The sequence below is a fragment of the Myotis nattereri genome (assembly GCF_964212035.1).
Source record: "Myotis nattereri genome assembly, chromosome: 1".
NCBI classification, from domain to species: domain Eukaryota; kingdom Metazoa; phylum Chordata; class Mammalia; order Chiroptera; family Vespertilionidae; genus Myotis; species Myotis nattereri.
In genome coordinates this window covers 95,226,592-95,243,157 of record NC_138075.1, presented here as the reverse complement: position 1 = coordinate 95,243,157, position 16,566 = coordinate 95,226,592, and the positions used below count along the sequence as shown (strand labels likewise).

Genomic DNA, 16,566 nt, shown 5'->3' with positions numbered 1-16,566 from the left:
TGGGTGGTGAACACTCATAATTTATTCTTAGTCCTCATTCTCCTTGAATGAGAGATATACCAAGTCTTCTTCACTAACTATATCACAGACAAGAGTCTTTGGATTAAATTCTCAGTTTCAATTTCTCTTATTAATGGGGTAAATGACCTCTCAGGGCTACTGTGAAATGTAATTACAAACTTCTTCCAAATCATTTCACATTTATTACCTTATTCAAGATTCTGTTAAGTGTAGCATATAAGACAGTATATTATAATGATTAAATATGCTGGTTATTTGGAGTCAGACTACTGTGGTCCAAATCTCAGTTCTGCTATTTATTAATGTGGATGAAAAAGGGGCCACATACTAAACCTGACAAGCTCAGGCAAGGCTGCATGGTGGGCCTTACAAACTCAAAGACCTAAAGTAACCACATAGGATGGTCTGAAATTAAAACTTCCTAACTAAAAGTAAGTCATGGCAGTTAGTCATGTCCTAAGTCTGTAGCTTCCTTGACAAAGGTCAATCCTTATCTTAATTAAGCCTGTATGTTGTCTTTTTGTATTGTAACACTAGAGGCCCGGTGCACAAAATTTGTGCACTCGGGGCGGGGGGGAGGGAGGGTCCTCAGCCCAGATTGCAAGGGTGCAGGGCAGGCCGAGGGACCCTACCAGTGTATGATCGGGGACAGGGAGGGACACGGGAGGTTGGCCAGCCGGAAAGGGACCATGGGAGGGCTCCAGGGCATGTTCAGCCCATCTCACTCAGTCCTGATTGGCCGGATCCCAGCAGCAAGCTAACCTACTGGTCAGAGCGTCTGCCCCCTGGTGGTCAGTGCATGTCATAGTGAGCAGTTGAGTGGCCTTAGCATATCATTAGCATATTATGCTTTGATTGGTTAACCGGACAACCGGACACTCAGCATATTAAGCTTTTATTATATAGGATATCTTTGAAATGTCAGTGTAATCCCCCTATTTCCAAACCCCTCAGAGCATAATCACCCACCAGAACACAAGATCACAAAACCCCTCATTGTTATCATGTTCTACTGAATATATGTACTGGTAAATATTACTGGTAATTGTTGCCCTAGCCTGGTTTCTCAGTGGTTAGAGTATCAAACCATGGACTGAAGTGGCATGGTTTCGATTCAGATCAAGGACACATACCTGAGTTGTAAGCTTAATCCCCGGCCCCAGTTGGGGCACATGTGGGAGGCAACCAATTGATGTTTCTCTCTCCCTCTCTCTCTCTCTCTCTCTCTCTCTCTCTCCATATATATATATATATATATATATATATATATATATATGTATATATATATGTGTGTGTGTGTGTGTGTGTGTGTATATATATATATATATATATATATATATATGTATATATATATATCCCCATCCATTCCACTCTCTCTAAAAAAAATCCATGGAAAAAATATCCTTGGGTGAGGATTAAGAACAACAAAAATAATTAATTGTTTACTATACTATACCCACCAATGTAAAAGAAGTATGTCTATCCCTTTTACTTTTTATCCAATCTCAGAGATTTCACCTCTTTGCTTTCTCCCACCTCCCTAATCTACCACCAATGAATTTCATTTAACCTTTTTTATGCCTCCCTCCTTTGATTCTAATGTATAAAATAAGGTGCAAAATTGCCATTCTCTGGAGCATTTTCTCAATTCATTGAGATTTTATTTCCTGGCAATTGTTGTTAATTTGGCTCAAATAAACTCAAAAATTCTTACAGGTTTGGACATTTCTTATGTTGAGATTAAGCTGCATGAAATGAAAAGAGATACTTAGCTACTCTGTGATTCAGTTTCCTTTATTCTATGACATTCTCAGAGTAGTTATAAGAATGAAGTGAGTAAATGGAAAAGTATACAGATTATAGTCATTAAGTACTAAGAATACTGCTTGGCATCTATAATAATATAAGCATAATATGCTAATTAGACCAGACAGCCGAACGACCTTCCGGATGAAGCCACTGCAGTGGGGGCAGAGGCAATTAGGGGCGATCAGGCTGGCAGGCGAGCAGTTACAGGCAATCAGGCAGGCAGAGTGGTTAGGGGCAATCAGGCGGGCAGGCAAGCAGTTAGGGGTGATCAGGCAGGCAGGCAGATTGGTTAGGGGCAATCAGGCAGGCAGGCGAGTGGCTAGGGATGATCAGGCAGGCAAGTTGGTGGTTAGCGGCGATCAGGCAGGCGAGTGGTTAGGGGCAATCAAGCAAACAGGCAAGTGGTTAGGGATGATCAGGAATGCAGGCAGAGTGGTTAGGGGAGATCAGGCAGGCAGGCGAGCAGTTAGGGGCATCTGGCAGGCAGAAAGAGGCAGTTAGGTGCGATCAGGTAGGCAGACAAGCAGTTAGGGGCGATCAGGCAGGCAGGCAAGCGGTTAGGGCAATTAGGCAGGCATGCAGAGTGGTTAGGGGTGATCAGGTAGGCAGGTGAGTGGTTAAGGGCAATCAGGCAGGCATGCAGAGTGGTTAGGGGTGATGAAGCAGGCAGGCAGACAGAGTAGTTAGGGATGATCAGGCAGACAGGCAGAGTGGTTAGGGATGATCAGGCAGGCAGGCAGGCAGGCAGGAGAGTGGTTAGGAGCCAGTGGTCCTGGATTGTGAGAGGGTGCAGGCTGGGCTGAGGGACCCCCACCTCCAGGCACAAATTTCATGCACTGGGCCTCTAGCTGTTAAATAAATGTTTGCCACTGCTGCACAATGAGCATTCTTAATCAACAGTTGTAATTACTTTTCAAATAAAATGAAATACTTAAGGACAAAGTTTTTTTTCCACCACCAAAATATACACAGTGATTTCAAGCATACTTGCCATGATGTTTCTTTCACATGTTCATTAATTTAGTAAGCATATTTAAAAACCTACTAGTTATTTGTATCTCTCCTTCACATATATAACTAGTTGCTGAGTTCTATAGAGCCTACTTTCCTGTTCTCTCTCTCAGAGGCACTGTTACAGCAGGAGAAGGTACTATGGTGGCATGAACATAGGCCTTGGCTGTGGTCAAAAGCAGTTATGCCTCTGCTGTTCAACGTTGGGCAAGTTACTCAACTATCTGAGCTTCAGTTTTTACAAATGTACTAGAGGCCTGATGCATGAAATTCATGCAAGGGGCTCAGCCCCCACTGTCACGGCTTCGTCTGGAAGGTCGTCTGGTCTAATTAGCATATTACACTTTTATTATTATAGATATTGAGGTTAGGAAGATAACATATCCAAAACATATTGCTCAGCATCAAGTACACAAGTACTAATTGATATCTTTTTTCATTCTTTGCCATGCACATTTTCATCTCATTACCTCTTACCTGTCCAGACTATGCGCTTTTGACATGTCAACCCATTCAATACTTTCTACAAACTGACAAATTAATGTTCTTATTTTATGTCGTATGTTATTGCTCTTTTTAAACATTTTCAATGCCTCTCTTCCTAATGCTTGCCAACTATATTTTAAAACTTCTTAGTATTTAAAATTCTCTGTGTTCGTACCCAACGCTACACCTATGATGTTTCGTCTTACTAGTCTCTTTCACAGATCCAATGCTCTTATCCATTGGTTCACAAACCTGACTGTACATTAGCATCATCTAAGTAGGGGTCATTTTGAAATTATCATGCCCAGGCCCCACCACCTAGAGACTCTTTCTCTTTTTCTCTTTCTCTCTTCATTCATTCATTCATTCATTCATTCATTCATTCATTCATTCCCAGCTGGGGCCTGAGCACTGACCTTTTTTTTTTAACCTTTTTTTGTTAATCCTCACCTGAAGATATTTTTCCCATTGCTTCTTAAGGAGTGAAAAGAGGGAGACAGGGAAGGAGAAAGAGAGAAACATCAATGTGAGATGAGAGAGACACATCGATTGGTTGCCTCCCACACATGCCCCAACAGGGGCCGTGGATCTAACTGTAACCTAGGTACATGCCCTTGACCGGGAATCAAACCCATGACTCCTCAGTGTGCAGGCCAACACTCTAACCACTGAACCACAATGGCCAGGACACTGACATATTTTTAAGCTCCCCAAATGATAATGTGAGCAGGATTAAGAACCACTGTTCCAGACTGATCTGCCTCCCTGTCCCTAAACATGACCTGAATTCTTCCCCAAATACCCTCTCGCTCATTCCAAATAGCCCCATTAAAATGTTAACTCCTACTTAAAGACTCTCCTTTACCCCAACATAAACACAACAGGGAGAGTTTTCTCCTTCCTCTAAACTTCTGTAATATTTTATTTCAACATGCTTCATTTTACCTTGCACTACAATTGTTTGTGTGTATGTCTTGTTTCCCAAACTAGGTGTGTATGCTTTTGAGGGAAAGCTGAGCTCTTCTTATGGCAAATTGAGGCATGTTAGAAATTTGATCTTAATCATTACATCATCCCTTTGAGACAGGTAATACCTTTGTATTTTATGAATAAAGGAACTGAAACCATGAGATGTGGCTTGCCTAAGGATTTTAATATTATTAACTCTTTAATTATAATTTTTCTTTGTATATTACACATATTTTAATCTCCTCCCATATTGTCACGGCAGAAAAACATCCAATAAATGCTGAATGAATATATAAATTTTTATTTTAAGTTCAGTTACTGAAAACAAATTCAACTTCAAGTCAACATTCCTAACAATTGAAGGGAAATGCAAGAAGTATACCCTAGCTATCTTCTTTTCCAAAATAATTATTTCAAAGTCATTGCTTAGTTTTGATATTTAAACTATTCTTAAATTAAATCCACGGCAAGACAATAGCTTTGAAAGCTAATATTTTAACAAACAGAAAAGGATGAATTTATACATATCAAGAACCAAAATTTGGATAACTGACTGCTATTCTGTAATGGTAGTACACGGCCAGAAAAAAAGCCTATGGGAGGCTGGGTAAGGAAACACCTAGGGACACAGAAAGAATATTCTGGTTCTGGAAACAGATGAGACCTGAGAGCACATCTGCAGAATGTGTAGAAAGAAGGACCACAATAACTAGCACCAAGAGCCAGAGCAAGGCACAAAAGTCCAGGTGGAAAGAGTTCTGAGCCACGGCACACAAGGGTAGCAAGGACAGAGGCCAAGTGGGATGAGGTACCTCCACCGAAGATGAACAGGAAACAGGTATTCCTTTCCTAATCATCTCAGATGATATAAGATACCCAGTGCCAAGAAACCATCGAGAGAAGAAAGAGGAGATGTGCAGAAGCCAATGTGGGTGAGAGGGAGAAAAAACCTGCTATTACTCAAGACAGGCTGACACCTTTTACTGGCAGGATGAAATGCTTTTAGGTATTAATCAGAATGAGGACTCAAGAAGAGAATGGGCTCAACTACAAAAAAGTTCAGCAAGATAATTTCTGTAGTGATTTGTCTGTGAACTTTACTGCTTAAATTTTGACTTTTTTGCCAGAAATTGGCAAGTTAGGTTCTCATTCCAACCACATCATGAAGTGAATAAATTCCATATATTATCTAATGTAGGGAAGGAGGGTAATTCTTAAATTTCTTAAATAGTAAATTAAAGGGTTGGAACATGCTGAGATGCTTTTTAATTCTGAAATTATATAATTTTTAAAAATTGTATTAATTATTTGGGAGTGACATCCTATATAATGAAAGCCTAATATGCAAATTGTCCCCTGGACCAGGAGTTCAACCAGGAGTTCGACCAGGAAGCGGGGCCAGTGGGCCAACCGTCTGTGGCCCCTCCCCTTGGCTAGCCCCACCCCGAATCGCCCCCCCACCCCCCGCCACCCTAATCAGGGGTGGGCCAGCCGAACCCACCCGTGCACAAATTCATGCACCGGACCTCTAGTTGGTTAATAAAATGATATAGGTTGCAGTGTACAATTCTCTAATACATCCGTATATTGCATTGTGTTCACCACCCAAAGCCAAATCTCCTTTGGTCACCATATATTTTACCCCTTTTACCCTTTACTACTACCGTTCCCTCTGGTAACTACCATACTGTTGTCATTGAGTTTTTTAGTTTGTTTATTTGTACTGTTCATATATATCTCACATGAGTGAAATCATACGGTTCTTGACTTTTTCCATCTGACTTATGTATATCTCACATGAGTGAAATCATATGGGTCTTGATTTTTTCTGTCTGAATTATTTCACTTAGCATAATATTCTCAAGAGGTGCTTTTTAATTCTGAAATTATATAATTTCTACTGACTTTTTCCTTAATGTTATATCCTTTCATGTTTCTGTTAATTGACTATACATATTTCTAAAATTCAAGATAAATTCAAATTTAAGATCAAGACAATCATTTAAATGGGACCAAAAATTAGTAACTATTATTTTCTCAATTATATTTGCTTCTGACATCTGTTGACAGTTTTATCTAAATATGTAACAAAGAAAGAAATGTCCCTGTGAACTATAGGTACTATGGAACTTCCTGTCCTCTACTACATACTTCAATATAAGGTACACAGTAGTTATTCAATATAAGTTGAATGGGTAAATACGTGAATTTAGACTGACTCAGCAATAAGCTGAAGGGCATTTTATTCAGAGCAATGTACTAGGTCTCCTTAACTCAGCGGTTCTCAACCTGTGGGTCGCAACCCCTTTGGCGGTCGAATGACCCTTTCACAGGGGTCGCCTAAGACCATCCTGCATATCAGATATTTACATTACGATTCATAACAGTAGCAACGTTACAGTTATGAAGTAGTAACGAAAATAATTTTATGGTTGGGTCACAACATGAGGAACTGTATTTAAAGGGCCAGAAGGTTGAGAACCACTGCCTTAACTGGATGGATTGGCCAAAGGTATGTCATTTCAATGTCCTAGCAACATATGAAGCTACAGGAAAGAATAGCTAAGACCAGAAATGGGGGTAGTCATGGAGAGGGTAGTGGTTTAAAATTCAGATGACATTAAATTTGCGCAGCATCCTAAAGGAAAGTATTTACATTAAAAGTAATACAGCAAAAACCACTAGACTCTCAAAGATAATATTTCAAATTACAATTATAGTAATTCTCCTCAATTTTAAGCAAAATGCTAGTGTTCCAGACTTAGATACTGCTGCATGAAAATGTACTAGGATTATATAAAGAGATATATATTTTACTTTTTCTAAAGAAGATAGTCCTGTAATCCCAATTTTATACTACAAAAAACTAAAGGCTTGAGACGGTAAGTAACTTGGGATTTGAGGCCAAGTTTGCCTCCAAAGTCAATGTCTTCATGTTATGGTGCCTTGAAAACTGTAAATGATTCTTCGATTATAAGCCACTTACCTTAACCTCTAAGTAATGCAGGGCCATTAAACAGATGAGTAACAACCAACTATATTCTAGTTAAATATTAATCATAAATGAGATAAATATACAAAGAATATACTTACTCATTCCTGAGCATTCTCTATCACCATCCCATACATTAGAAACAGCATGTCCCGTCAATAGGAGGTTAATTAAGCTTTGACTAGTAATAAAAATTAAAAAGTAATTAAAATATGAATAAACTAATTTTCATATAAAATTATCTTTATGGTAAGCCATACGGTAATGACTGTTTACATTAAATTATGTTAAGAAACAAAGTTAGGAAAAACCTTGTATTTTTCATTTTATACACTCATTGAAAAACAGCCTTATTAACTGGATCACTAAATGAATCACCACAATGGTATCTATTGTTCTATTTATTCACATAAATGTAACTTTATCTAAGATACTATATTTAAATTAATTTTTTTAAAAATGATACCTAGATTGATAATTTACTTACTATATGTAATCATCTTTTAAAATACATATATAAATGTTATTTTGTGTTTGATGAAACGTGTTAATTTTAACCTCTGAAGCAGAAAGTTATAAAGAAAAGCACTTTTGCTGTTGTTGTAAATCCTCACCTGAGGATATTTTTTTCCATTGATATTTAGAGAGAGTGGAAGGGAGGGAAGAGGAGGAAAAGAGAAAGAGAGAGGGAGAACCCGAGACTCTCCCAGTGTGGGGGCCACTGCTCTAACCACCTAGCAAACACCAGTCAGGGCAAAAAGTACTTATTTTTTAGAGTGAGTTCATAATCACTGTTTTGTCAATTTTAATAGAAATAGCTATTAAAAAGCTTGAGAAAGGGTAGTTTCATAGAGAAAAATAAGAAAAAAATTTTCACCCAAGCAGGAAAGCATTTATAAATAGGTAAGGATACACTTATTTCTAAGTCAAAATGAATAAATTTCATCTGATAAAGTTTCATAAATGAAACATCAAGAAGTTGTTACAATACTCCCCGGCCATCTCGAGACAAAATATGTGCTATAGTAAATGCACTCCATATATAAACCTAAAGTGGAAATTACATTTCATACATAAGGCAAGCAATGCATACAGCACAAGACTGCTCAAATTCAAAGACTTTATGCTGTCAACAACCGACAAGCAAAATTTTCTGGCTCCGTAGTACTTTATTCTAAGTCAAGTTCTTAAATTAAAGTCCATTTGAGGAGATAAAAGACTTTAGATAATTACCTGCCATGTCCATACACAGGATCTATCAAAGGTTCAGTTGAATCTTCAATTTCATTTTTTATGTTTTCAATGCCCTAAAGAAAGCAAATATTCTTGGCTTATTTTAAAAACTAGAAATGAACATTATAGTTTAAAATTAACCAGTTCATACTATAAATTAATAAAACACATTATTTAAGTAACTTTTCTCCCAAAAAACTAACCAGATATGTATTAGGGGTGCACCTGAGATGATAATGGTAACTAATAGTTTCTCCATGAATATCTTTTTATTTTCTTTCATGTGTGCTATATAAAGAATATACATAATAGATCTAATGTTGGTTAAATGGATAGAGAAATAATGTTTAAATTTCAAGAGGAGGAAAGAGAAAATTATTTAATCCAAAGTTAATATTCATTTAACGTTAGGTTAAATTAAATTCAAAACTAATATACCTTCTAAAGCATCTGATATGTTCTCTTAGGTCATTTAGAAATCATCTGATATATTTTCTTAGGTCATTTATTGGTACTAAATACATACACATATGAGTGTTGATAGAGATATAAATTTAAAATCACAAAAGGTATAAGAAATACATAACAAAATGGAAGGTTTGCTTCTGATTGTGTGTTCTCACAAATATTAGTAATTCAAATGTGTACTGACAAATATTAGTAATTCAAATGTGTACTGACAAATATTAGTAATTCAAATGTGTACTGACAAAAATGGCAGGAAGCTTCTTATTTTCTTGATATTTTTAATCCCCCAAAGGGCATCCAAATCCCAACAGGTGTAGATACTGGACCACTACAAGAAGACCTAGGCACAACTCCAAAACGATAAAGATAATCTAACATTAGTTCTACCAGATAACAGGTCACTTCTAAGGTTTAAAGAGACGATTAATCAATGATCAAAATATTTAATGATTGCGTAAGTACATATAGAAGGACACAAACAAGTATGAGATCTTGCGCTTTTCTTCCTTGTAAACAAAACAAAACAAAACTATTTTTTAGTCTGATAAAGCCAAACTGAACAATAGGAACAAGTGACATAACCACTGGGGCGGGCGGGGACATCATTTCAAAGACAGATTCAAAGAACAACTAGACATGATGGTTTACTGGCTATAAAGGACAAGAGACAGAGGAGGTATCCAAAGTCTTGAGCATAAAAAAACTGGCAAAATAATGAACAGTTAAAACGAAGTCATAAGAAGCCTCATCTTAGATACCTCTACCACTGGTCTCCACCACTTCTGACCAACTACCAAGTACTTCTGATACTTTCACTTAAACATACTCCTAAATGTTTTAAATTTCTAAATTTAAAACATGCTTTTAAATATGCTTCTTTTCTTTTCCATTTCCACACTCGCTGCCCTAGCATAGGTTCACTTATTTCAATTAACACTTTTCTAGTTTTCCTGATTCTAGACTGATACTCCACACACCGACTCCCTCCAACACAACTCTTATCCCATTTTAAAGAGCTCTTTATTAACAAAAAGATCTTGTTACATCCTTGTTGAAAATTCTTGTTTTATTCTAATTTGAAATGAAATCTAAATTATTTTTGCATAATATACAAGAACCTTCACAGGCTAAACCTTATTTATATAACTGCCCAATCTCATCTTCCACATTTGCCTTTCTGGTGGCTTATCCTGCAGTAATATGAAACCACTTATGGTTCCTAGACACGTGTCATGCCCCCAATTGATTATACCTTTACTAGAGGCCCGATGCACGAAATTTGTGCACTGGGTGTGGGGGGGGGGGGGGGAGAGTGTCCCTCAGCCCAGCCTGCCCCCTCTCACATACTGGGAGCCCTCAGGCGTTGACCCCCATCACCCTCCGATCACCTGATCGGCCCCTTGCCCAGGCCTGACACCTCCGCCAGAGGTGTCAGGCTTGGACAGGGGACCCCCATCTCCCCCCGATCACTGGCTCTGGCCCCCACCCAGGCCTGAGGCCTCTGGCCCAGGAATCATGCCTGGGCAGGGGACCCCCATCTCCCTCTGATCGCTTGCTCCATCCCCCCCCCAAGCCTGACGCCTCTGACCCAGGCTGCAGGCCTGGGCAAGGGGACCATCATATCCCCCCAATCCCCGGCTCCGCCCCCCACCCAGGCCTGATGCCTCAGCCAGAGGAGTTGACCCTCATCACCCTCCGATCACCAATCACCGGATCAGCCCCTTGACCAGGCCTGAGGCCTCCGGCAGAGGTGTCAGGCCTGGGCAGGGGACCCCCAGCTCCCCGCGGTTGCAGGCTCCACCCCTGCTCAGGCCTAAAGCCTCTGGCCTAGGCGTCCGGCCCACGCAGCGGGGACCTGCAGTGGCAGCGGGGGGCGCCGCGATTGTGGGCTTCGCTTTGGGCCCAGGCAAGGGACCCCTAGCTCCCGGGACTGCCAGCTTCAACCGTGCCCAGCTCCCATCGCTGGCTCCACCCCTACTTCCTGCTATCACTGGCCAGGGCGGCAAAGGCGCCTGATTCTCCGATAATGGCCGGGGGGCAGGGCAAAGGCGGCCCCAGGGCCGCCTTTGCCCTGCCCCCCAGCTCTTAGCTCCCCCCTGGGTTTCCGATCACTGTCAGTGGCAGGGGGCTTCTTCCTGCTTTCCCTTTCGCCTCCCTGCATTGTGCCTACATATGCAAATTAGCCACCATCTTGATGGCAGTTAACTGCCAATCTTAGTTGGCAGTTAATTTGCATATAGCCCTGATTAGCCAATGAAAAAGGTATCGCCGTACGCCAATTACCATTTTTCTCTTTTATTAGCGTAGATACTTGTTATCCGCACTGCTTGGAAAATCTTCCCACAGCTTTTTTTTCTTTCTTTTAAAATTGTGGACATTTTTTTTTTAATATATTTTATTGATTTTTTTTTTTACAGAGAGGAAGGGAGAGGGATAGAGAGTTAGAAACATCGATGAGAGAGAAACATCGATCAGCTGCCTCCTGCACATCTCCTACTGGGGATGTGCCCGCAACCAAGGTACATGCCCTTGACCGGAATCGAACCTGGGACCTTTCAGTCCGCAGGCCGACGCTCTATCCACTGAGCCAAACTGGTTTCGGCAAAAATTGTGGACATTTTAATGAACTTCCTTCCATGTAGCTTCAAGCTACCAGGACATAGTCCCCACCAACACCCTTAATCTTCTTCTCAGCTCTTCTGCTCAAGGATTTGGCCTCCACAATGACAGGCTGCTTTGGGAGCCTTCCCCTCCCCAGAACTTTGTAGTAGCCAGATCACACCATATCAATGATAGGAGAAACTCCAGTCTTGCTTTTGGCAGCATTTACCCATGTCTGCTCACTGACCAGGGTACACAGTTTATCAAGGTTGACGGTTGGGCAGAAGCTCTGGTTCCTCTTTAAGTGGTAATGCCTCATATCAACTTTCCCAAAGTAACCTGGGTGACGCAAGCCACCAGCATTACCTAGGCCCCCTGGGTGTTTCCTGTTTGCCAATGCGGCCATGGCCATGGTTCATGTGGCCCTGAAGTTTTGGGGTCTTCCTCAGTCTGGATGGCATGTTGGTGGCCAATAGACAAGAGCTTCCCACAGCTTTTCTGTCTAGAAAACTTTTCCTCATTCATTGAATGATCCCTACTATACAAGGCGCCCCCCTTTCATTTCACCAAATAAACTTAGGTATACACACACACACACACACACACACACACACACACACACCAAGAAACGCTGCCATAATGGAAGTAATCATTAACGTGTCAATTGTTTTTACAACACTGAAGAAGAACCATTAAGTTCAATTCTACCCCAACATTATCAGCCCAGGGCCTAACATATAGTCAATACTCAGTGTGTCAAATAAAATATGTGTCAAATGAAAGAAGTTTGATTTTAGCATCGTAAGTCTAGTTAGATAACTGGGACTAACAGGCACTTGGGGGAAAAGGGCAGGACTAGTATTATACATATTGGAATTAAACACATAAAGGTAAGCTGAGGGAATGAAATATCCATAAAAGAAGCAGAATATAGAACCCAGGGACTGAAATTCTATACTAATAAAAGGGTAATAAGCTAATTAGACCGGACATCTTCCAGACGTCCTTCTGGAAAAAGCCACGGTGGCAGGGGCCGAGGCAAGAGGTGGTTAGGGGCGACCATGCTGGAAGGAGAGAGCAGTTAGGGGCAACCAGGCCAGCAGGGGAGGGGTGTTAGGGGCAAGCAGGCTGGCAGGGGAGGGCAGTTACGGGTGACCAGGCTGGCAGGGGAGGGCAGTTAGGGGCGATCAGGCAGGCAGGCAGGTGAGCGGTTAGGAACCAGCGGTCCCGGAATGGAGAGAGTGCAGGTTGGGCTGAGGGACCGCCCCCCCAAGCATGAATTTCATGTACCGGGCCTCTAGTGGAATATAAAAGCTTAGTGGGGGAAAAAGGCTTAGTGGAAAAGAGAAAGAAGAATATAACAGGTAAACATGGAAAGATATAAACAAAAAAATTATGAGACATTACAGAAAGAGAACTTAGTGCAATGATTTATCAGATAAGTTAAAAAAGGGAGTGGGGGTTAGAAAGAGCTTCCAGAAGGGGTTAAGGTGTCAATTGCCAGACATTGGTAAGAGCAAAGAAAATAAAATTCAGAGGAACTGAGTGCATTTTATACATAGCACATTATTGATAACCTCTGCAGTCCAGAAGAGTAAGGGTGAAAGTCAATTTCAAAGTGGTTAAGGAACAAGTGAGTAGGAGGAAAGAGAATTATTATTAGCATAAGAGAGTTTTATTCTGAGACTTAGAAACAGTATCAAGAATAAATTTTGTCCTCATAGCAGGAAAAATATACTAAACTCAAACTAATAAAAGCCAGCAGAAACATCTTCTTCAACAAACCTTTGTCAATAACACAGAATACAGAAAAAGCAATACTCCAAATTTGCTTCCCCACATTGAATACTGGTCCAAGACAGCATCTTTTAATTCGGATAAACTTCCGAATGATCTTTTCCTGGGGGTGAAAAGAATTAAATATGAGTACCATCATAAGGTTTACTACATTCGTAAATGGAAAAATTCTTAAATTGTCTTATACATTAAAAATTTATTTATACAAACAGGAGATTTTTGTGTCTTAAATTTTCAAATATAAATTTAGCCATTAAAAGCAAAAGCTATTGCTGACAACTGTCACTATATATAATAAACGCCATTAAGACAGAATGTATACTTGGTAGGGAATGTCTTCATCCCTTAGGTGAACTATCTGGCACCAATAAATTCTTCAATAATTATACAGTTATTTAAGGAATAAAGTGGCCCTCTTCAAAGATGAGTTTAAGAACAAACAAAATTTGACTTTTGTACATTTGTAACTTTTTAAAAAAATTAATGTTATATTTCAAATGCCACCTATAATTCTATCAACATAGCTATCCTCCCATTTATTTTGTAATAAAAAGTTTAAATGATCTAATGAAGACATGGCAGCTTTAATGAAAACTATAGAAAGTATATTTTGATAAACAATAAATAATTCAAACACTTATTCTACTAGAAACCTTTATACTCACTCAGGACAGAGAAACATTAAGCTAAAATTATTTTTTCATTGTCAGGATGAAAAAGCTTTTAGTGTTATAAAAAGTGTATTCTGATAGTTAATTTAGGAATTTGAATAATTTAAGTACACATTTACAAATTATTTCTTAATTTGAAAACAAATTAATCTCAGGCATATAAATCTAAGTACCTTTCCCCAGTATGAACAAAATTAAAATGGCAATGTGTCCACAAGGTAAGTATTTTAAATGTTCCAATGTTACTTACTGAATTAATGCATGAAATCGCTCAAAGCCAAGCTCTTCGACAGCCAAGGCAGCTATACATAAAAGACACTTTTCAGCACTACACATGGCAAATAAATGACACAAGATACACACAGCAGGCTGTAAATACTTTCAAGCAATCAAAATTTTCCCTCTTTACTCACTCCCTTAAAATCCTCAGTTTATTTTCAACTTTAGTATTATATAAATTTATATTTCAACATTTTAGTTACCATGATTATACCTAAAATGGACATAATACTGAGAATGTAGAAGTATTAAATAATACACTTCTTTTCAATTCAGTTATGCTAGGATCGTTTATAAAATATGAAAAATCATAGTGCTTCACACATCATTGTAACGTGTCCTGCACTTTCATATAATCGTTCAATCCATATATCCAAGTAAAATCATCTAGCTAACCTTCCTCTTTATAATATAAATCTTTACATTGAATGCTTAATTATTAAACAAAATGCGTATAAAAAGGCATAGCATTTTGAAACTATACAGGTTCAAGGACAGCTTTAAGTTTGTTTCCGCATTGATTAATATAACTGTTGAGAAGTTTTCAGTAACTTACTTAGATTACATTTATTAATACAGCACCATTATAAATTTTTTTAAAAATCAAAGAAAGCACTTAAATCGAAGGTAATGCTTATTTAGAACTTTTCTGAGTGCCAGGCCCCTTGACAAATGCTCTACTGGTCTTACCTCACTTAACCCTCACAACAACCCTAATAGTCCTCATTTCGCAGAAGCGGAAACTGAGGCACTGAGAAGAACCCTCTCAAGTGCACACAGCAATAAACAGCAGAGCTAAGATTTCAATCCTGAGAGTCTTGGCTCCCCAAAGATAAAGTCTTTAAAGATGAATAAAAATGCCTACTCAATTTATCACAATGAACAATTTCATATGTGCTTATATCTATACTAATAAAATGGTAATATGCTAATTAGACCGGGATTCCTTCCAGACAAAGCCATGGTGGTGGGGCCGAAGCAGAGGTGGCTAGGGGCGATCAGGCCAGGAGGGGAGGGCAGTTGGGGGCGAGCAGGCCAGCAGTGGGGGGCAGTTGGGGGTGATCAGGCTGGCGGGGGTGGAGGGCAGTTGGGGGTGAGCAGGCTGGCAGTGGGGGCAATCAGGCTGGTGGGGGTGGGGGGAGGGGCAGTTGGGACAAGCAAGCCAGCCGGGGAGGGCAGTTGGGGGCCATGAGGCCAGCAGGGGAGGGCAGTTGGGGGTCATGAGGCCAGCCGGGGAGGGCTGTTGGGAGCAAGCAAGCTGGCGGGGGGGCGGGGGGGGGAAGCAGTTGGGGGCAAGCAGGCCGGCAGTGGGGGGCAGTTGAGGGACACCAGGCCGGGAGGGGGGGGGGCAGTTGGGGGCAATTAGGCCGAAAGTGTGGGGCAGTTGGGGACGAGCAGGCCGGCAAGGGGGCACAGTTGGGAGCCATGAGGCTGGCCAGGGAGGGCTGTTGGGAACCATGAGGCCGGCCAGGAAGGGCAGTTGGGGGCAAGAAGGCCGGCTGGGGAGGGCAGTTGGGGGCAAGCAGGCCAGCGGGGGCGTGTGGGGGGAGGCAGTCGAGGGCAGGAGGGCAGTTGGAGGCGAGCAGGCTGGCAGGCAGAGTGGTTAGGGGTGATCAGGCAGGCAGGCAGGCAGGTGAGTGATTAGGAGCCAGCGGTCCCAGATTGTGAGAGGGATGTCCGACTGCCAGTCATCCCCCAAGGGGTCCCAGATTGCAGAGGGTGCAGGCCGGGCTGAGGGACACCCCCTCACCCGTACACAAATTTCGTGTACTGGGCCACTGGTATATTCATAAAGCAAATCTTAGTACTTTCAAATATTAATTCTCAATTTTTGATTTACAATTTAAAAGGTCACGTTACGTTACCCTTTCGAAGTCTTGTATCAATATTCAAATGTTTGAAATTACTTTTTAAAATCTTTAAAAATCCAATGGCTTAAGTAATCTTTTAATTTGTGTGGGAAACAAACTGAAATTGAACCTGATTGTTCATTATTGCAAACAAGTGTGCGTTACCAGAAGCCAAAACTATACACACCACACAAGCCAATGAAATTAATGTTTGTGCAGAATGTAATATTGACAATGGGGAAAATAGTTCACATTTAAAATTTCAGGATAAAATAAAAATTCTACCTAATGTTTTCTAAATTGTACTAATATTCCTGTACCTGATTATCTAAATAATTTTACAGGGCATACACTACAAAAGTTGACATAAAGATAGTAA

At 40.4% G+C, this 16,566-nt stretch overlaps 1 protein-coding gene and 1 pseudogene across 4 annotated transcripts in view; both read right to left on the bottom strand.

Annotated features, from left to right (window-relative positions):
* MINDY3 (MINDY lysine 48 deubiquitinase 3) overlaps positions 1 to 16,566 on the bottom strand; it is a 107,153-nt gene that overhangs the window by 66,253 nt on the left and 24,334 nt on the right. For 2 of the 3 annotated variants that reach the window (XM_081087370.1, XM_081087371.1), the window contains exons 5-8: positions 14,309 to 14,360; positions 13,376 to 13,490; positions 8,522 to 8,595; positions 7,390 to 7,469 (exon numbers count right to left, since the gene is read on the bottom strand). In XM_081087370.1, coding sequence (XP_080943496.1) covers positions 7,390 to 7,469; positions 8,522 to 8,595; positions 13,376 to 13,490; positions 14,309 to 14,360 — 321 coding nt within the window. The remainder of the gene's footprint in view (positions 1 to 7,389; positions 7,470 to 8,521; positions 8,596 to 13,375; positions 13,491 to 14,308; positions 14,361 to 16,566) is intronic. The other variant, XM_081087372.1, reaches the window with a different exon arrangement.
* On the bottom strand, positions 11,520 to 12,051 carry LOC308516494 (large ribosomal subunit protein uL15-like; annotated as a pseudogene). The gene has a single exon. The product of its transcript is annotated as a large ribosomal subunit protein uL15-like (transcript).